Source organism: Aythya fuligula, chromosome 4 (genome assembly GCF_009819795.1).
Source record: "Aythya fuligula isolate bAytFul2 chromosome 4, bAytFul2.pri, whole genome shotgun sequence".
In the NCBI taxonomy this organism is placed as follows: Eukaryota; Metazoa; Chordata; class Aves; order Anseriformes; family Anatidae; genus Aythya; species Aythya fuligula.
Genome location: NC_045562.1, coordinates 9809111 through 9830483, shown reverse-complemented (window position 1 = coordinate 9830483; position 21373 = coordinate 9809111). Strand labels below are relative to the sequence as shown.

At 38.7% G+C, this 21373-nt stretch overlaps 1 protein-coding gene across 1 annotated transcript in view; it reads left to right on the top strand.

Annotated features, from left to right (window-relative positions):
• GRID2 (glutamate ionotropic receptor delta type subunit 2) overlaps window positions 1-21373 on the top strand; it is a 709039-nt gene that overhangs the window by 634047 nt on the left and 53619 nt on the right. The window contains exon 14 of the mRNA XM_032187515.1: window positions 11743-11909. Within this exon, the coding sequence (XP_032043406.1) occupies window positions 11743-11909 (167 nt within the window). The remainder of the gene's footprint in view (window positions 1-11742; window positions 11910-21373) is intronic.

Sequence of the window (21373 nt, the reverse complement as noted above, 5' to 3'; positions counted from 1 at the left end):
TGTACCACTTTCAGCACATTTTAGTTATTACTACGCAATAAAATGTTTAAGCTATGATGTGTTTCTAACATGCCGTGACAAGTTTTATGTACATTGTGTGACTGTGGTTTTGATTTAGCCTGCATCATATTATAGTCACTCTGTAGCTTTTTTTTTTCTTAATTTTTATTATGCTCTTGCTGTATTTTATCTTTTTACAGGTCTGTTTTTTATCTCTCGGTTCATTCAGCTAGAATATCGGTAGGCCTAGCTCTGCTAAGCTTGCATACCTCATGTAGATGCAGAGTAAGTCCACTGAACAATGACTTGTCCAGTAGCTGCCAAATGTAGGTGCTGTACTGGGCCTTGGATTTCCATTGAATCTGCATTATTGGGTTCTGAATATTTTGAAATGTGACAAAAAAAAAAATCAATAAGTAAAAGGAAATCAACATAGACAAGAGAAAATATTACTTTGTTTTTATCTTCTTCAGCTACCCTGAAATGTACTTTTCATAGATATGTCAGACATAAGACAAGAGAGGATATTTTTTCCTGGCATCATATTTCCTATGCTTTCTTATGTACATCTTGTGATACTTGTCTTCCAGAACTTAACATGAATGAGACAGCAACAAAGATGCTACATTGGATTTGATGCAGATGTCCATCAGTAGGAATTATGCCTTCCATTTGTGTCTGAAGGGATCACATTTTCAGAACAACAACCCACATGTGCACAGTTGTGCTGCATATGATGTTGATACAACTGAACAGAGAAAGATATTCTGAGCACAAGCACTGTGCAGCTGTTTGTCTGGGCCTGTGTGCAGACCATGCTGTTCCCACATATGCAGTGGCTGTGCATACACACGCAGTAACAAAGCTGCTTTCCCTATAAACGTGGTCAGGCATTTAGCACCGATTTGTGAGAAGCTGTGTAGCATCCTCTAATATTTTCCTAAGCAAGTGAAGAAGAAAATTAATTGTCTTCCATTTAGAAATCCATACCAACTGAAAGAAGGAGGAGCATTACAATGCAATAGACCTGGGCAAGCCAATTTCAATTTTTGTTCTGTTTTGGTAGCCATATAGAGCCTTCTTTTCACCCTCACCTCTGGGCTGGCAGCTCACATGTTCCCAGACGTAGTGAAATACCATAGCTTCTCTCTGATTCTTCCGAAGCCAGAGAAAAAGCTCAGTTCTTCACTGCAATGAGTATAAATGTGTTCAGTGTACTATCCTCCTCATAGCATAGTTCTGTGAAAGAGAAATCATTTTTAAGTTAGGTTATGAGATAAAAGTGATTAGCAATTAACTATCAATTTAGATATTCATTCTTCTTATAGTCAAGGTCCAATTTCTTTTTCAGTAAAATTAATAAGACAGTGAATAAATAAGATTATATCTCCTAACAAGGCAGTGGCGTTTTTCAAGCAGTCCCCACACAGATGCTAGATGATATCTGCTGCACATTGGATGAAACACTAGAATGTCAAGTTGATGATTTTATGATGCTATTGCTTGTATTTTTCATTTTCCTTCCCTGTTGTTTAGCGTTAACTAATGAAATGATTTCATGCACTCAAGGAAGATACGTACTGGTGCACATGATTAGCTGGGCACTTAAGCTGTCCGCACTGTGTGCACAAAAACCTGATTTGCAAGTACTGCGTGTACCAAAGAAAATCTCAGCTGATGATCCTAATTCTAGGTCAAATGCTACTTCATTTTAAGAAGGCAAATCAGCTGATTACATTGTATCATAGCAATTAAAATTGAAAAATACGTGTGCCATCACTTTCTCCATTTCCTGAATATTTTAATTCATTGATTAAAGATGCGTTGGTATTTTTATTTATGTGGTAGGAACAAGTATTTGAATATAACCCAATGGTATTATATTTTTCAAAAGTATACCAGTGACACACAGAATACACATCAAATTCATATTAAGAAAACAAGTAAGACTGGCTGACTAATTGCATTATTTTTACTAAACAAATCTTTTTTGTGATCTGATGAGATCTCAGAGCAGATTGTGTCCAGGTTTGAATACTGGGGACTCAAGCACAACATAAGAAGACAAAAGTTGCCATGATGACCAGACCTATGAAATCTAGAGTGAAACAGGAAATACAATTGCTTATTGTATTAATGATTCTATTTATATACATGCCTGCAAATATATATCAAGTAAACCAGAGTTGTCATTATGGATTTATCCACTGGAGTATTACAGTAACTGAAACAGTATGAGGAAGAAGCTATTTTTACAAAAAAATATTGTTTATTTTTCTCCTTAAAAGCTCTAAAATTACCAGGATGCCGCAATAGAATATTTTGTATTGAGGTATTAAGTTCTGATCCAGATATTTTCCATTTTTAATTGTTAGTCAGTTGTAGGGAAAAGTAAGTCAGGTTGAAATCAATGAAATATACTCCATCGGGAGGGGAGGGGAGGAGAGGAGAGATTATAAAAAAGATACCTGTTTTGTGTCCAGTTCCATTTAACATTTTCATCAAGGCTCTGTGTTTAACTTACACCTCTAAGCTTGCGTCAAGTGTACTGCCCAAGAATTGCTGTTTCAGGAGAGTGGAGGGCTCAGAAATCTTTCATGGAAATTATCAGTCCCGAATGAGTCCTCCAGCACAATACAGAATTGAGTGATTGTTTTTATTTTTTCATTTTTTTTTTTTTTTTAAGATCTGTTAATGGTAAACTCTTTTCTGGCATCTCAGCTATCCCATGGGGGCAGGTCAGGATGAATTAGAGATAAATATAATGGGAATCCATGTATTGTTCTTCATTCATCCATTACAAAGGTGTGCAAAATGAATGCTATAGCTATGGATAAGAGGAAATGACTGCACCGGTTATAGCCAGAGATGAATGAAGTTGTGTACACTTTAAGGCAAAGGCTGTAAGCATTTTCACAGAATCATAGAATAACTGAGTTGGAAGGGACCAACAAGGATCACCGAGTCCAGCTCCTGGGTTCCCAAAGGACGACCCCCCAAAAAAATAAATAAAATCAGATCATGTGTCTGAGAGCACTGTCCAAATGCTTTTTGAATTCTGTCAGGCTCAGTGCAGTGACCGCTACATGCACAGGGAATGCTGTCTCTATTTTCTACTCTGGCACCCTGTTCCCCCCAACAGCTTGCTGCAGGGCAGGCAACAGCAGAGAGGAGCTAGCTTCTAAGATAATTACAGGGACCGGACCACACATGACAATTTGCTGGGTCATCTTCTCAGTTGTCTGCATAGTAAGAGCAAGCAGGCAGTCTGACGAGTAAAAAGATGATGCTGTGCTGGTGTTCATCTTTCTGCAGCTCCTACTGTTTTTCATAGATCCTAGTAAAATACAAAAGAAATAGAAAAGCTTACATCTGTAACATTTTCCTTTCCTGTGTGTTCAGAGTTCAGTATATTAAAATCCATTCAGGAGGGTGCCACTAAACAGCTGACAAGCTGGTGACAGGGGGCAGTGTGGTGGCATTAGGAAACCACATGCTGACAGAATAACAACAACACGCTGACCCAGGGACAGGGGAACGTGTTTGTGCAGCATCCATCATCTTCTAGGCTGCAGGGACAGAAGGGACTGCCCTGCCTGCAGGAGACCTGTTTGGGCTTAAAATGATTGCTTTTGTTGGAAATACTGTAGGGCAGAAACTTCTCTGTGACACTGCTCAGTGCAGGAGCCTAAGTTTACAGCCATGTGAAAAAAAACACAAGAATGAGTAGTGGTAGCCCTTACTGAACTCTCAGGACAATGGAAATAGCAGGTATGGACAGGAGGTAGAAATGCTGAGGGCTTGCAACACATCTCAGTATCTGTTAATGCTGCACAGATGGGTAATCATGGGCTGCTGCTTTAGGCAGCCATGTGAACCCCTGTGCTTAAAGGGAGGAGTCACTGAAGAAGAAGAATGATGGAATGATTGAGGAGGGGGTGGGAAGAAGGAATGCTGTGGAGCATTTCTTTTGGAGTTTCAAAAGATTGTGTGTAGATGTGCAGTGCCCAACTGGCTCCGTCCAAATTTAGGCAGGAGATCCCTATCAAAGACAGAAGGATAAAATGGTTCAAAAAATAAGGTAGTTAACAAATTCTTTTGCATGAGTCAGGGAACATCCTAAGTCCTGCTACCACTCTGGAAGTGGCCAGAGCTCTTGTACAAGTAATGTATATATCTATTAAAAAGCAACAACAGCAAAACTTCAGTTTGTTTCCAATAAGTTTCTAAAATGAAAAATGAAGCTTTTTTTTTATTATTATTATATATGAGAATTTACTGGAGGATTATTTAGTAAACTGGGTGTTTTTGCAATTAATTTTGTTGTGCGTACTTTTTCAGATGAAGAATGGTGTTGTTGAACAATTTCTTGACTTTTGATGACTTTGTTACCTTTCAGTTGGTATTCAAAAAGTATTTATTTGAATAAGAAATGTTGTCCAAGAATTACAGTGATATTGACTCTCCTTTCTATTCTAAAGAGTGGCAGAGCCAAGTTTGGGACAATAAGAGTCTCCAGTTAGCATCATGCTGGATTGATTTAATTCAGACAGGGATACTGCTTTTCTAAATTCAACTGCATTTATCTTCCTGCTACCCTAATCCACAGAATTTTACTTTTTCACCCAAATGAAGAGGGGTGATCTGTGTACACTCCCACATTTAAATGTAGTTTCATTGTGGATTAGCTGACCCAAAAATGCAAGTATATCAAAACAAGAAGTCTTTGGTTATGTAAATGCAAGTCTATCAAAAAGGGGAAAACATTATTTAAATTTGTCTTATTAATGGGACTGCCACTTGGCTACCACAGTTCTAAGTCTTATAGGAGCCTGAAATGCTTTCATGTTGTTTCTGCATATGAATTTCACTGGTGACACACTTAAAATAGCCTCCAATAGTATCTGCAGCATCAAATTGTCATAAAATAAAGGAGAAGTTGGTATGGAAAAAAAAAAATAGGCTCCTTACCTTTCAAAGGTCTGCTTTGCTGGTTCTTTATTTTCTCTGTTTTGTTTTTTTTTTTTCTCCTGTTTTCCTCCCATCTCAAATTAACAGTAGCTGTAATGAATCTGTGGTTCAGCTGGATGACAGCAAGCAGAGTGATCTGCTGCCTTTTTAGTGTTTTGCTGTGATTACCTGGAGAAGTGGCTGACTCTGTTCTCCATCCGCACTCAGAAATTGGACCTTTGGCCTTCGCTCTATTTTGCTCTGGTTATTATCTTTCAAGATGCATTTAATTGCAATGGTAAAATATGAATGCACTGAGCACAGGCAAACCAGTCTAACACAAAGGCCCTCTCTCATTACAGTGCTCTCGGGCCTCAGTTATTCTTCTAACTCCAGACGAATTACTCTAGGTCTGCCCACTGTAACAAAAGTACACGTGATGATGAGGCTCTTCTCAAGAAGTTGGTGGCAGGTTGCATAAAAGAAATTAATGCTTTTCCTGATGAAGTTTTATCTGGAGAAAATAGACATGCCATTGAAGCTGATATGCCAGTGTAATGAAAGATAAACTTCATACAGAAGAGGAGATGAGGTTGGGATTTCTAACCTCTTCTTTCTTTCCCTAAGCTCCCCAAGGTTTCATTTCCTGCTGCTGTTCACTCTTGGCCACTAAGCTCAATAATGCTTTTAGAAATGATTCTGCACTTTTCTGTTTGATTAAATACTGAGAATAAGTTTCAGTGTTTGTCAAACAGTGACCCTTGAATTTAAATAGCTTTCTGTGGACACTGCAACATGACATCCTGAAGTTGTTTTTATTGTTATTGTTGTTGTTGTTATTATTATTTAATTAGCTGCTTGCCTTGATGACTAAATAGAGTTTTATGTACACAGAAAATTTTATTCTGTGCTCTAAGACCACCATGGGGATACAAATCCCAATCTGTACTGCAAGGAGCTAACAAATTCAGTTTATTCTTCTCTGATTGCATGACTGCTTTGCACTCAAGTTGCATAGGTCAGCCACTGATGCCAGCCTACAGGGAAGTATGTGGTAAGAGGCTCCAACATTGTAGTTAAGAACTATGAATAGTATAATTTGGAGAGAATGCTAAATAAGTGGGTTCAGTTTTGCTCTACAAAAGTGAAATGTGAGATTTTATTTCACAGGGATCCAAACAGAGATAATCCAGAAATTGTTCCCTTTGTAAACCAAGACCAAGGTTTGAAATCTTAGTTCCTGAAGGAAAATAAATTAACAAACTGGAATTTCTCTGAAGGCAGATCTGACTTCTGCTTCAGCCTGATAAACAGCATCTTCATTTTGCAGGAGGATTATGGAGATCAATGTGTCTCCAGTCCCTTCTGAAAAAAAAAAAAAAAAAAAAAAAAAAAAAAAAATGAAGAAAAAAAAAAGATGTAATTGCAGATGCCATCTAACTACTATTTGGCAACATCTGGCAACACAAAAATCCTGATTTAAGCTTCCACCATAAATTTTATCTTTGCTTTTTCCCATTTCAGAGCACAATATCCACATTATGTATATTAGCTCTCACTGATATATTTGCAAATTTTCCTTTGCTTTTGTTCCCTTTTTTCTTTCCTCATATAATAAGAGCCTTCGTAAGGCTGCTTTGCAAAATGAAGCACAGCCCTCTGCAGTCTGCAGCTACTGCTTACATACCAAAAGTGCAAAAATTGTTAGAAAACGTAGTGTTTATATATGCCAAAGTCTCAGGTTCACAGTGATAGGCATAGGACTAGCAGCATCTGATGGTGTTTTTTCCCTGCATAGTCAGTGTAGTGGAATGATCAACAGAGGAGTACGTGTAAGGAGTGCCACTGAACGTACCACATGAAGCAGGTGATTAATCAGTGTCCTTGGTTGTTTTTAGGTCAGAACTAGAGCCAATGCTGCTGTATGCAGGGGTAGAGTCTGTTTCTGTTCATGTGTTCTTGGCTAAAAGACAGCTGGCAACTTTGTAGACAGAGAATGGTGCACAGTGGTGTGAGGGGAAGGATGGTGCCTGCCCATCCTTCATGGAGATGCACAGGGAAAGCATCACCACCATGTGGGAACAGGATACTGAGAAAATGGGCCCAGTCAGCATTATCTTACCACTTTCAGATTTTCTCTCAGAAAATTCATATAATTGGAATTAGTTGAATCTTAACTTAAGATTTCCCAAGCCTTAAATGCTGTTTTGTTCTCTTTTTATAGTAGGTAACACAATTACATATGATGAAATATTTAAAAGAGGAAAAATAAATGCCAGTTCTGTTTATCCTGCTCCTTATTTCATATTTTTCCTTCATGAGGATTCCTTGTATTTCTTTTAAAGAAGAATTTAAAATACAGAAAAGGTACTGTCCAAGAATTTAAGTCTGAAAAATTGTAGTAGTTGTTTGCTGTTTAGTTACAATTATTTTTCCTGAAATTTATAATTTTTTACACTTGGAAATGTATTTATGGAATGCTGGTACACAAATGCATTTTTCATCCTACTCTTCATGAATGGGTTAGCTGTGAGAAGAAATAGTATTCACATCAGTGTTGGCATAAAATATGTGCATATACAACGGCATAATGGCTTTAAATGCTTTCCTAGTATAATTCAACTGGTTCTTGGTGGAATCATCGAGGATAAATTTACACTAATGTCTACAGACCAGGGCTTCAGCAAATAAAAACCCAGAAAATGTGCAGTGATAGAAAATAGAAATAGAATAGCCTTAGAGAAATAGTTTTACCATCTATGTGCTGATGGCCCCTATTCTTTATAACAACTCTCTTTACAGTAACTCCTTTGAAATTGTTCACAAAACCATAAAGTGAAGTCAAGTATTTTTGCCTGGTACCATCCGTACCTCCTGGTTTCACTTAATGACCAGCATAGCTCATGAGTTCAAAATACCCTTATGAACAACTAAGAGATTCGATTTTCCTCTGCTTTTGTTTTTATGGCAATAGTCATCAGATACTCCGAAACCTTTTTAGCCTCTGCTGTGCTGACAGGCAGGATGCTGCCGGGGGGATCCTGCTGGAAAGCTCAGTTCTCCTTGTACCGGCAGGCAGCAAGGCAGGGGTGGCTGCTGAATGCTAACATGCTGCCCCTGTACAAATGCCTCCCCAGCCATCCTGCGCTGTATAAACCACATTCAGGTTTGCCACCATCCTGAAATGTCATTATCTCAACTCAAGATGTCACCATAATGGCGTGGAAATTGAGAATGGGAGATGGAGATCTGCCACTAGTTACAAAAAGCCATTTCTTTTTTGCTTTTGTCTAGCCCCCATAATTGACTGACCATAAGCTCTTTAACTTTTTCTGATAACGTAGAGCTGGCATTCTTGTTATTCATTTTGAGGTCCAAAGTGGAAGTCTTGAGCGTTGCTATTGGAAAGCTAAAAAATATGCACTTCTCACAGAAAGCAAGAGAGAGTGAGGGGCATAGGTTTTTAACTGACTTTTTGTTCTGAAATTCTGTTCTCCCTCCTCCCTGAGCATCATCCGTTTTTTTCAGTCTATAGCTACCTGTAGGTCTCTGTAGGTGCAAATCTATACAACATCAGCAGTGTTCAAGATGTGCTGTACACCAGCAAAATTTTATTCTTAGATCTTTGGTTTGATTTGTGGATGGTCCTGCATGTTGCCAGGAGTTAGACTCAATAGCCCTTGTAGGTCTCTTCAAAGTCAGGGTATTCTACAATTCTATGATTTTTAGGTTAAAACAAGGCTGAAGCAGTGTGGAAGATCCATGGACAGGTGGTTGATGCTGTGAACCTCAGAAGAAGTTCTTGCTGAAGATTTCTCATGACCTGCTAGAACACCCTGCTTGTCTCTTAGCAAGACAAGACTTTTTTCCTCATATGAAAATTATGAATTGGAGGTAGTTCAAAAGTAGTATTACTGCTAATAGGAGGGCTGAAATGATCGATTTGCAAGAAAAAAAAATAAAGAAAGCTCTATTAGCTATATCCAGCTTGAATAAGTAACGGAAAAGCTGATCAATAATTAAAAGATGTCAGCCCCCAAATTAAAGTATTTAGAACCTCACAAGGAAAAATAACTCGGAGACTAGGAGTGAGAGAACATTATTTTTAAAAAGTAATAATAATAAGGTAAAAATAAATACCTTGAATAGCATTAAAACCTGTTAGGGTGAGGAGTAGTTCAATAAAGGGAATGATTGCATGCTTGGCAGTTGTAACTTACGTTTGCTGTATGGATTTGAATTGCATAGATTTGTAAATAAAAAGGACAAAAATGCTTTAAAAATGTATTTTGCTGCATGGAGCAATCATGTGTTGAAGGTAGATGGTTGGGATGATTCCATCCGGCTCTTCACTCTCTCTTGCCTCATGTGCTTTAACCAAGACTCACTGTGATCTTATCAGTGAGAAGTAATATCTTTTTGTTACCATGAACTGTGATATTATCAGGTCTGCTCTAAGGATATTATATATAACACTTCATCACAGCTATTATTGACAGTAAGCAGTTTTACCACTTTATATTCTCACTGTGAGTTGTTTTACAGCAAGGCAGCCAAATCAAGAGAATTCTTCCTGACCAGCTGAGCAGCTGATAAGTCTTTTTACAAGCACTTATGTGAATTCAATGCCATAGGATGTTAAAAGGGTGAGGTATGACAAAAGCAGGTGTCAAAACATGCCCCTCTGCTCTTGTCATCACCTCAAAGGTTATTTACCTATATGTAAAACTACTCATCTCTTTAAACCACACTTTTTCTCAGTTCTTCTGTGTGGAAAGTCCATCTGATCCTCTTCATAATTTATTTCCCCACTTCTGATCTTCTGCTCTTGCCTCCTATTTCCCTCCCTTACTGCCTGCACACCATGATCCTTCCAGGTTGAGTCATTATCCTTTCAAATGCTCCCCGAAAGCACTTTTTTCTCACTCATGCTCTCTATTTCTTAGCCAAGTGGTGCCTTTAGGAAGATCAGAGTAAGTGCACTGGCACAAAATGAAGCTAGTAAGCACTCTGTGAGTTGTGGTGCCTTTAGGATAAGCATACAAGTTGTATTGTTTATTAACAATAAGGTTTCTTGTACCCTCTATGCCCTGGCCATTTAGATAGACCTAAACCTCCAGTGAGAGACAAAAGAGCATTCTTAACCATTTTCAGAGCCTGAACATTAAAACAAACCCAGTCCTGCATTAATGTGTGTATGTATTTTGAAAACATGTTTTTTTTATCCTGCCAATCACTCAGAGTCCACAGATAATACTGCTCCAACATCTACACGAATCCTCCTGCTACCATGTCTACAAATGCAAATAGGAAGAATTCCCTTCCCAGGCCTGCAGTGTCTAATTTAGATTGATTATGCATGAAAAGGAATGTGTCCCAAATGCAATAGTTCCTTGTGCACTGTATCTTGTGAGCAAGCAGCCGGTGTGACTTGCTTCAGTAACTTTTATGTGTAAACAGTCTTTAAAAACATAATCTACATTGTCAAAGACTAATCTAGATGATGTACTGACATTGCTTATCTTGATATGCTGACTGGGTTTTGAATTCTCTTTGGATTGCCTGGCCCCAGATGGCCTTTTTGTGTGTTGTTTACTTTTCACTTAGCTGTCACATATTTATTCCCATTAGATGTACAAAGTCAATGGGTTGAGCCTGGTTTTACAGCATAGCTGGCTAATATGGCATAGGGAAAACTCTGAGTGAAGCCAAGCAGACAGTCAAAAAAAAAAAAAAAAAGCAAAGTGATTCTTCAGGTCTAACACAGAGACCAACAAAGCAGGAAACTGGTACACAATCTGGTACAACATATAGAGAGGTTTGTGTTGTTTTTTGTTTGTTTTGTTTTTTAGACAAACGTGTCTAGACTAGAAAGTGAAAACTCACTGAAATAGAAGAGCATTTATTTAGATCACACTTCTGTTTTTAAAAGCTTTTTTCTGAATACATTTTAAAATGTTGTACACATTCCATAAATTTAAATTAAGAAAAAATAATCTAGATTTGTTTCAAATGTAACGGATGGTAAAATATTACTTCAGAAGCCTATAGAGATAATGAGTTGTTTTGGATTTATCTTAATCAAGCAGAATGACTTAGGTGCTCTTGCTGTACAAAAGTCTTTGAAGATATATAAAGTCCTTCATGTTGGCTCTAACTGAGAGAAACACACACTATCTCCAAAAAAAAAAAAAAAAAAAAAAAAGAAAAGAAAAGCTAAAAAGAAAAACACTAGTTGGTGTGATCTTGTCCACAATCATTCACCGAGTCCAAAAGACAAATGGGTGTTCCTGCCATCTGTGGGAATGTGAAGCATGACTGACGTGTGCACCGTCTTGAACTGCACTCTTCCATCTGGATATCCACATATACCCTTCTGCACTTCTCCCTGTGTGAATACCTGTCTTCCCACTGAATAGTTGCTTTACTGGTTCAAAGAAAAAGCTCAGTGGAAGATTAGGGGTGAAATTTAACACTGATGGAGGGAGCTTGGTGTTTTCTCTTGTTTCCTCTGGTTCCCTGAGCAGGGAAAATAAATGTTCTCACATGGGATTGTTTCAGTGACGGCATGTTGTTCACAGATCACGTTTCTTCCATTTCTGCTGAGCTGCTCAACCAAAGCACCACATTGTAACAATCATGGTGCGTGTTTGGTTTTGACTGCTCTTGGGCACCCAAACTTCTTTTTCTTCAAAGAACAGATTGTGCTGAGACTGCCACCTTTTTGAGGTGCACTGACCTCCGTTTGGACTGAACAGTCCATCATCTAAGCTCTTGTTCTGTTCACTGCAGGTGAAATATGGGAACTATGCCTTTGTATGGGATGCAGCGGTACTGGAATATGTGGCCATCAATGATGGAGACTGCTCTTTTTACACGGTCGGGAACACTGTTGCGGACAGAGGATATGGAATTGCACTGCAGCATGGCAGCCCCTATCGAGATGTTTTCTCACAAAGGTAAGTGCTCGGTGAAAGGAAAAATTAATTTTTTAAGGGAAAACATTGTTCTTGCAATCTACTTCATGATTTCTTGCATAGGCGTTCGTTTTCTCGAAGATACGGGGTTGTTCAAGTTTGTAGAAGCTGCTTTAAGAATACTTCTTGTTGGTTTTATTTGGTTTGCTTTTGTTTCTCATGATGAACATTAGGAGATAGGCTGAACTTCGTTAACAGAAAATTGAGAAAAGAGTTGATGCATTTGTTTTAGATGGACATTATTCAACCTTTCCTGTTATAGAAGAGTTCTCTTAAAGAGAAAAGGGTAAACCTGACAGCTGATGGGAAAACTGAAGGGATGAACAAGTATATTTGATGTTTCAGTGAAAAAACCTTTATTAGAACCCAAAAGCATAGATGGTGATCCCAACACTAATGAATCTCTTGGTCTGTGAAAATGAGATCTCTGGACGTACTTCTGGTACTAAGTTCCTAGTAGAAACTGAAGTGCTAAATTAATTTTATGTATTGCGCCTTTGCAACATTCATGCTTCATTCCACTTTTGTTTCCTAAATCAAGATGTGTGTGAAACATACATAAAAAAATACACGTGCATCTGTGGTCTGACGGTCTGACTGTTAGGAGAAGATGTGGGTTAATCTCATGATTCTTTTTCATTCTGAACCTACTCTTTCAACCCACTTTCTTTTTTTTTTTTTTTTTTTTTTAGGTTTGCATTAGATTCATGTAACAAAATTTTACAGTAGCTGTGAAGAAATTTTTTTAGTGTGGCTGGACCATTGTATCATACTAATATGCTTCACTCAGGCTCTTGCCTCTGCTTTCAGACTTTAGAATGAGACAGTGAAAAATGTGATTAACGAGTAGCAGTATGCAGATTCAGAGAAATCAGTGTCTGAATATCTGCTCACACATACTGAACAAATAAGGAAGGCTTACATTCTTTGAAATTGTTGTATTTTTGGAATGATTCAGCTGAAGTTTTTGCTGACATAGGATCAACAACAAATTTAATTTCAATGAAGCATATATATTTGCTTTATGTATTACAATTAGCATTATAGGCCATTATTTAATGAATGCTTTAATATTCTGGACATGACCAGGTGCTGTCCATTAGAAGTCTCTGGTCAGGTTCTCCATGCAAAACAAAGGAGCAAAATGTCTTTCTGTAATCTTTCCTAGACATGCTTCCATCTGCTAGAGGTCTCAGGTGTTAGTCAAGGTGTTAAGTTGTCTTCTTCAGAGCATTACCCATTTAAGCTTGAGCACAAACATTTGAAGACAGGGGAATTTCATAGACTGTGTCTTTATTACATTTAACATACCTGCCAAGTGGCATGGCATGGCGAACAGATGAGCTTTCCTTGTCTGCCCCACTATCGCTCTGTAAGTCAAGGTGGTTGTATCCAAACCGCCCCTTAGGAATGGTTTCTGACATCATTTATAGAGTTATTGTAGTTCTCAGTACATCGCTGAGATGGTCACAGCTGGCTCTGGTAAGAGATTATCTTCTGCATCACAGTACTCAGCACCTGGAGAGGCTGGTCTTCTGATGCCTTCTGCAACTTCTGGATCATTGGTCTGTGCAGGCCTGACATTTCCAAGAACAATTTTATTTCATAACAAAAATTCAGTGTATTATATTTTGAAGGTGTGGGAAAGCAGAAAGAAGCATAAGAATTTGCACATGTATAGCTCTTTTTATCTGAGGACCTTCAAAGCACTATTTAAATATTACCATCTCTCAGTGGAAAGTAAATGCCACTTCCATTTAATACTAAGGGAATATATAACATAAGGGGACTTAAATGAATTCCCAAGGTCGGATGTTTTTCCCTGGTGAAATCAGAGATCGTAGGCACTCAGACTTCCTCATTTTCAGTTTCCTGCTATAGTTATCTGAGTTCAGCCAGATGAAGAAAGGGATTATTTGTGAGATCTTTGACCACAAGAGGGTCTGGATAGATATGCAAAACTTAACACTGCTGAGAAAATAACTTGTTGCATTATCAAGACTGATGGCTGAGCAGAGAAATTGGAATTTGCTTTGAGTTATGCTACCTAACGGAGAATTAAGAGATGTATATTCTGCAAATGTCTGTGCTGCCCTTATATTTTTATTTCTGTATTATGAGATCTTACCATATTGCACTTGTAATGATGTCCATAAATACAAATTTACACTTTGAATCTGCAAAGCATAGTATAAGAAACAAACACATGAAGAGGAATCATGCTTACAAGGTAGCTTACAAGCTGTTGTTTTTTTCCAAAAACCCTTCATTACCGTTCCTTATGATTACTTCCATGTGGTTTTCACAAATCATCCTTACTTTTTTTTCCTAATGAAAAGGCTGAACAACCTTCAGCTGCTGCAGCCTGCATACTAAATAGAGAGGAAAGTAGATTTCACTGGGTGGGATTAGCAAATGTTCACATGAATATTTCACATTCTTTAATGCAGTAGGGAACTGGATTGAAATATATTGGCATTTCTTGATCTTTCCCAAAATAAATATATTTATGTGAAAATACAGGGCTTCTCTTTTATGAAATTTCATAGAAACCCATAAGCTGCATAGTGTGAAATCCCTAGGGTGCATCTGTAAAAGGTCTGGCAAGATAACAGGAGATTTTGGTCTCGGTGCAGGCAGCATGGGCATGAGTTTAAGGCTTTTCATTATTTTTTCTGAACGTTCAGGCCATTCCCAAAGAAACAGTAAAAGAGATAGAGAGGTGACTCACCCCTCGTTCCCCAGGCTACGGGGCATGAGTTGCAGTCATGATAACACTGGTGAGGTTTAAACATTTGGGATTTCCAAACATACACCGTTTGGGATGTCTGCTATGCTGTTCTCTAGGGGATTAACACATGCAAGGCACACAGGCTGCAGTGCCTGGAGCACGGTGTGTAGACGGTGCTAACAATCAGTACACCTGTGTTCATAATTTTACAGGTGTAAAGAAATGCCTCCAGCCTTCAGAGAGAGGAGTGAGCACTGCCACATATTTGAACTGATGCAGCTGAAACTTAGAATTTTGATTATAAATGCAGTCTTGGGAACAGTGAAATACTGGTGCCACTGTTTGCCACTGGCTGTGGCAAAATTCACATAACTTAGCAACTGTGCACATTTACTGTTAAAAAATTAATTTCAGCCACACCAGAGAATCTGAAACCCAGTTCAGGGTTATTCTCTCCATCCTGAAGGAAATCTAACATTTTGGAGATGAACAAAAAGTTTTTGATGAGAAGAGTCATGTCATTTAAAGAGCAGTATCAGTATACCTTAAAAAAAAGCCTTTTTTATGGGTACAGTTTATTGTAAGCCAACTGAAAGCACTGCAAAGAAACTGATCTTTGAGACTTTTCTTTTTCATATGCAGAAAATCTCTTCTAGGCAAAAATAAATGAATAAATAAATAAAAGACATGAGCAACAGCAAGAGGTCGGACTGCAGAATGAGGTTAGCATTTTGCTGTAATGGGTATGGGAAAGTGGCCAGCAGGGGTCCCAGGCAGCTGCTGTGACCACTTTCTGCCTATTGCTGCCTCTGAAAGCAGGTCCTTCAAGTCCATCCAAAAAATAATGTGTGTCAGTAGCACAAATAATAAAGGAAATGCTAAGGGTAATATTTGAATGATGTACTTGTCATAGCATCCTGATGACTTCATTCATGTGTCGGAGATCTTAACAACTGCATCTGGCCATGCCATTAGGCAGCCAGTTGATGTGCTCAGGTGGGTTGCTGTCCCCTTGCCTTTGTCGCTCAGGCTTTACCTTCTGAGCACTAGCAGCCTCCATGCAGTGTGTCAGTTTTCCCTGTCTCTCTATTTTTCTTTCAAAGTAATGACAGGGGCTTTAATAATAGGAGCTGCCAAATTTCGTAGGAGATCTTGAAGAGGATGTGTCATTTGATTCACAAGGAACCGTATACTGACACTGAGTTTGACACCTATTAAGTCTTTTCAGCCCTAAACTTTAAAACTTCCACTGCCCCCCGGAAGGCATAAATATAATTGCACGCTCTTTCAGAGTACTTCACAGGCTGCCCGTGCTGCCTGCAGTGCAGCAGCAATGGCTCGAGCACTGCACCGGTGGCTGGCTTCTGGAGGGGGTTGAGGAGGAGGTGGTGGGGAAGCTCTCTGATCCCATTCACGTCCCCCTTCCTCTGCTGGTGGACTCGCTTGTTCTGCAGCCAGGCAGCGTGTTAGAGGCAGAGGGAAAAGGAACACTAATTTCACACTCATCAGAGGCCAGCTTCTCACTTAAGCAACTCAAAGCTGTCAGAACCAAGTACCACTGAGAAATTAAACCAGAGTCGTGCTGCATTTCTCATATTCCAACACTGTCCATGTGCGCTCTGCCCCAGTGACTTCACTTTTATCTAAAAGGAAACAGCAACAATGGGGGGAAAAAAAGGCAAAATGAACCACAGGGCTAAGTAGAATGGGATTCTTGCTCATTGTTCATCAGCTGTATTTCCCTAAACAGCACTCTCCATGGCCAAGCACAGGTTCCCAGATGCATGAAGTTGTCTGAGTGCGAAAGAAGAAACAACAGCCACGCGCCTCCCGGTATTCATTTGTTAGGGGCCGAGTATGCAATGGCACATTTCATGGAAGGTACAGACACCGTGTAGCTTCTGCAGAAACCTCAAATTTAATTTGGCATAAATCACAAAGGGTGACAAAGAATTTTTGTTTCATCTAGAGAAGCCAGTCATTTCTTTCTGTCCTGGGGGAAAAAATGAAATGGAGATTTATAATGATTTCCCCATGGCGAGCTTTAAGACACCTCACTAGCAGAAAGCATTGCCTTTTTCAGATGTCCAAAACTTTAGAGGCAAAGAGAAAGCCATCATGTAGAGTTTCAGACTCCCCCTTAGCAAATCATTAGAGGTATGCTTTAAATAAATGGTATGTGTTTTTTTTTCTTGTCCTTTTTTTATCTCATCAGCAAAACCCTGAGTTTTAGAAAGTTCCTGCCCTGAGTCATAAATATGTGTTCTTCTTGTCTCCTCGCTATTAATTCTCTCTCCTCGGGTTTTCATTCTGTCTTGGAGGTCACTGATGTCCAAAGACTACAGTGCAAAGAAAATTACTTCCTTCCCAACTACCTTCATTTCTTTTTCTGAGTCCTTGGGACTACTAGTCCTTTCTTTGAGGAAATTCCTCCCCCCACGTATTTTTTCAATGAAAATCCAAGAGAATAACCCTTACTTTCTAATTTATCCTTTGCCAGACCTGGGTAAAAGAAGAGTTATAGTTTACATCCTAACCCGGTAGAGGGCTGGCCATAATGATCTAATTGGATTTTTTGTGATTAAATACAGAGATCATCAGAAGAACAGTAAGTAGATGCTATTAGTAAGAGCTCAGGTTTGCTTTGCCTCCATTATTTGTTTAGAATTGCAGTGCTGTTCTGAGCTGCATATAAAAAACTTAGAAAAATACAGCAGAGAAGCTAGTAAAATTGCCTACATACACACCAAGAACTTTTTATTCTACCAGAAAATTAGAAAATTCTGCAAATTGGGAGGATCTTTGGACCTGAAGCAAACTCTGATTTTTAAATAGAAATCTTTAATTCTTAGAGACTGCCCTTAGATCATGTCACAAGTTCATATAACTGAAATTACATTAAAGGAGAATGTGACAATTAGTTCCAGATTTCAGAGCAATTTGACATGAGGATCTAGCATTAATTAATTCAGATATAATCACTGTTAAGAAAAGAGTTAACTTCAGAGTAGCACATAATAACAAGATCGTTTCTCAGAAAAGCAGGATGTTAAGTAAAAATCCCTCTACTAACATAGCAAAGTAATATTTATCAGTCATAAAACAAACAAACAAACAAACACATTCTATCCTTATTTTACAACTGTACATTAGATTTGCAGGAGTGAAACGAGGAATTGCATTAGGCCTTAGGTCTCAAAACACATCCACCTTCCTTGTTTCTGACCCAGGTCCTCTGAGATAAACCACAATAGATCTCCATGCCTTAAAAGTCTTATGTCCATGGTAGATTCATGGTTGGAAGTTGAAAGAGACAGGGACACCTACAGAAACACACTTTAGCAACTTTTTAGTATGCTGTAATATTAACTGATGGGGTGGTTTAAAAGGTTTTGCAGCAGGTCTGAAGTTTATAACATGCACATAATGGAAAATGTATTCATGAAAATATATAGCAGCAACTAGCAGGTTAGCGGGCTTTTAAAATATAATATTAATTGATGGGGTAAGTTAGAGGATGCAGAAGTAGCAGCAGTCTGATGAAGCATGAGGAAGAAAGTCATAAGGGAAAGGCATTAGATCTTCTTGCATTCGTACAGCAATGATCTATGAAAATCAGTGAAGTGCTTGCCTGCTTTGTGACAAAAAAGCTTGCCTGCTTTGTGTGCTCTGTATCCAATATATGTGGAGAGTTGCTGGACATTGGAAGAGAGGTGTCATGAAAAAGACACCTCCCCATGTTCTCATTTTCCTTGCCGCTCTTTGCTTTGCGAAAGGGCACTGCATTCAGTTTCAGAAAGACAAGCCAGGCAAGCTGTTTATGCATAGAAGTTCCCCATCATTAGTCCTGAACTACCCCAAAGTCTAATTGTAATGTGTTAAATTGCTGGTAAACATCACTTTGTGAACTATTTCTTACTAACCCTGTCCATTTCTATAGCTACCTCACATTTGTCTTGCAGAATGACCACATAGTGACCAAAGATGCTTGAGCAGTACAGTCAGAGGCAGTAGCGTTGCTCAACCAACGAGATGGAAGTAACGTTTATTGTTAGCTGAGTTGTTCATGTGTTTTAAAGTTTTATAGAGTGAGCGCACGACTGCAGAATTTGAAACTTCTTGGTTATAAATCTGATGACAGTAAAGCTAAAAGTGAGTGGCTTCCCTCCGAGACCTTTCCATTTTATGAATCTCTAATGAAGAGGTTATGTTTGCGGTTAATGCACCCTTTCCTGTAGTACTGTTCAGTTTTTGTGGCCACCTTCTCTTATGCTTTTGTCCATCAGCCTTGAGGGGAACAGGTTTAACTGGGCATCAGTCTTGACTTCAAACTGAAGTGGAAAGTGAGTGCAAAGTTTTCCCAGGAAATAAGAGGGCTCTGGCTGTGTGACAACCTTTTTGGGAGAACCGTAATAACCACAAAAAAGGGTTTAGCTCCCCTACCCCTGTGGCAGTACTACCTGGTATAGTACTAGCAGTGTAGTATAGTATAGTACTATCTGTTTCTGATAAAACACAGGTTTCTGATAAAATGAGCAAGAGTAGCAAAATGGTAGAGAATAATAGACCTTTCCTAACCCTTTTTGTTAGTTTAGGTGGTAATTGACCTTTAGCTGGGTCATAAAGCTAATCTTCAGCTGGTCCTGTTTTCCAGATAAAAATGAAAGGCTTCTGTGTGAAAATAAAGCCTGTTCTAAGCTGAAAAGTGCTCTGGTAAATAGTGAATGTGATGGTATGACAATGTGGGGGTATGACGATACCCAAGCTAAGAATTTTGCTTCTGGTGTGTAGAGCCAAGGAAGAGCAGCAGTAGGGTTTGTAGCAGAGGTGTCTTCCTTTGCTGAATTAGCATGCAAGGAAGAGGTAGGTCCCTATCATTGACCTTGTTCAGAATGCGCTACCAAGCAAGCAACCCTTAGCTCTATAGGTTTTGGAGGAGTCAAACCAGATAGAAGCATTTACTAACACGGATCAACTGGAAATGGTTGGGACTCTTGTTTGTACAATCTTTTGTGTGCTACTTTAGTGCCAGTGAAGCTAGATTTGCACAGAATAAAGCAGGGACTTGATCCCAGCCGTCATAGATCTGACAACTTTTACAAAAGCCAAGTGCTTTCCAGAGCCACATTTTGTACTTAAACATGACTTCATTCTGCTTTATGGCTAAGTGCAAGCAGGAAATAAGGATGGTATGGCCAAGAAAAAAAACTGTGCTTGCCACTTTATTCATAAAACACTTTGCAAAGTGCATTTAGCAATTTGCCATTGTACCCACCTGCACATAGAGCTTTCAGTGCAGGGCTCTGACACTGTATTTAGTTCATACTTTGACTGCTCAGCTAAAACTTCCATTTGTATGCATTTATTCTGCTTCACACATTATGTTATCAGTCACTTTCAATATTTCAAAGTCACAGCAGTCTTTTTCTGACACACATTTGTCAGAATGAACTGCCTTGATTGCTGTTATTACAGACTGCAGTTCCTGAGTAAGGGAAAAGTCTTATACAGAACCAGAATAATGAAATTGCTCAATAAAACAATAGATAAAACAGAATAAAATTAGACTAAATGAATAGAAAATAGAAGCTTGAAAAGACCTGCCAAAAAAAAAAAAAAGAGAGAGAGAGAGAGAGGAGAGAAATGCAAGGCAGGATTTATAATCCCACACAACAAAATTAATCAGGAAATATCTAATTTTTTATGCTGATATTCAAGGTATTGAAAATTGCTCTTTTCTGCTTCCTGGTAGTGACTGAGTAAAGTACATCTTACTTTGACTTCCTCTTAATCAAATGCTTTATCGTATTCCTCTAATGATCACTCTCAACAGAAGGATTTTAATAATCAGTCCATTACAGTCCCAGCACAATATAATGAGGGGTTTTGGCCTAGCCCGAGAGGGTACTTACACTGCTGATTAACTTTAAGTCCTTTTGGTAGTAATTTATCATGGCACATGAGCACATCTCTCTCTCACATGTGCTTAAATACATGCAGGGGCTTTGAAAGTTCCATCTTTAAGCCCTTCCAGTTTAGGATGCTGGGGGAAGCACACTTGTTTGGAAAGGAAATAATCCTTTTATGCTTATTGTAATTTAAAAAATATTTTTTTGCATTACATTTACTACTGTTGTCTTCAACTGAAAGAAGAGGGTAAAAAGAGGCAATATTCCACAGCAGTGAAGTAGAGCTGCCACTGAATTACCTTGCTTTTGTAGATATCTACATACTGCAGTTGCTCTCAACAAAGCAGAAAGGTTTAAAATATAAAAGGGTGAAATAGCTACACTGGCTCCAGTTTCATAGATGGGGTTCCTACATATGCCCAATGAGAGCATGTGTATCTTTTAAGATATCTGAAGCCCATAGAACAGATAAACTTTGGGGAAAAACAAACAAACACAGGGAAGAATTCTGTTACAGTAATATTTGTAGAGAAAAGAAGCAGAATAATAAGGAGGGATTTGCAGCCTTTAGTGCAGGGATTAGAAGTTCCTGACCTGGGACTGAATTTTCTTGGGTTTGCATGGGGTATCCCTAGAGTGACACATGAGAGGAGGAGGCATGCAGAGCTGAGCCTTCAGCTGGCTGAGAAGCTTGCCCTCTATTTTGTGATACCGTTTGGCTGCACGAGTTCCCTTGGATTCTGGAGGACTTTGCTTAATTAGCAATGGATCTTCAGATCAGAGAATTACGCCAGATTTCTACTGGT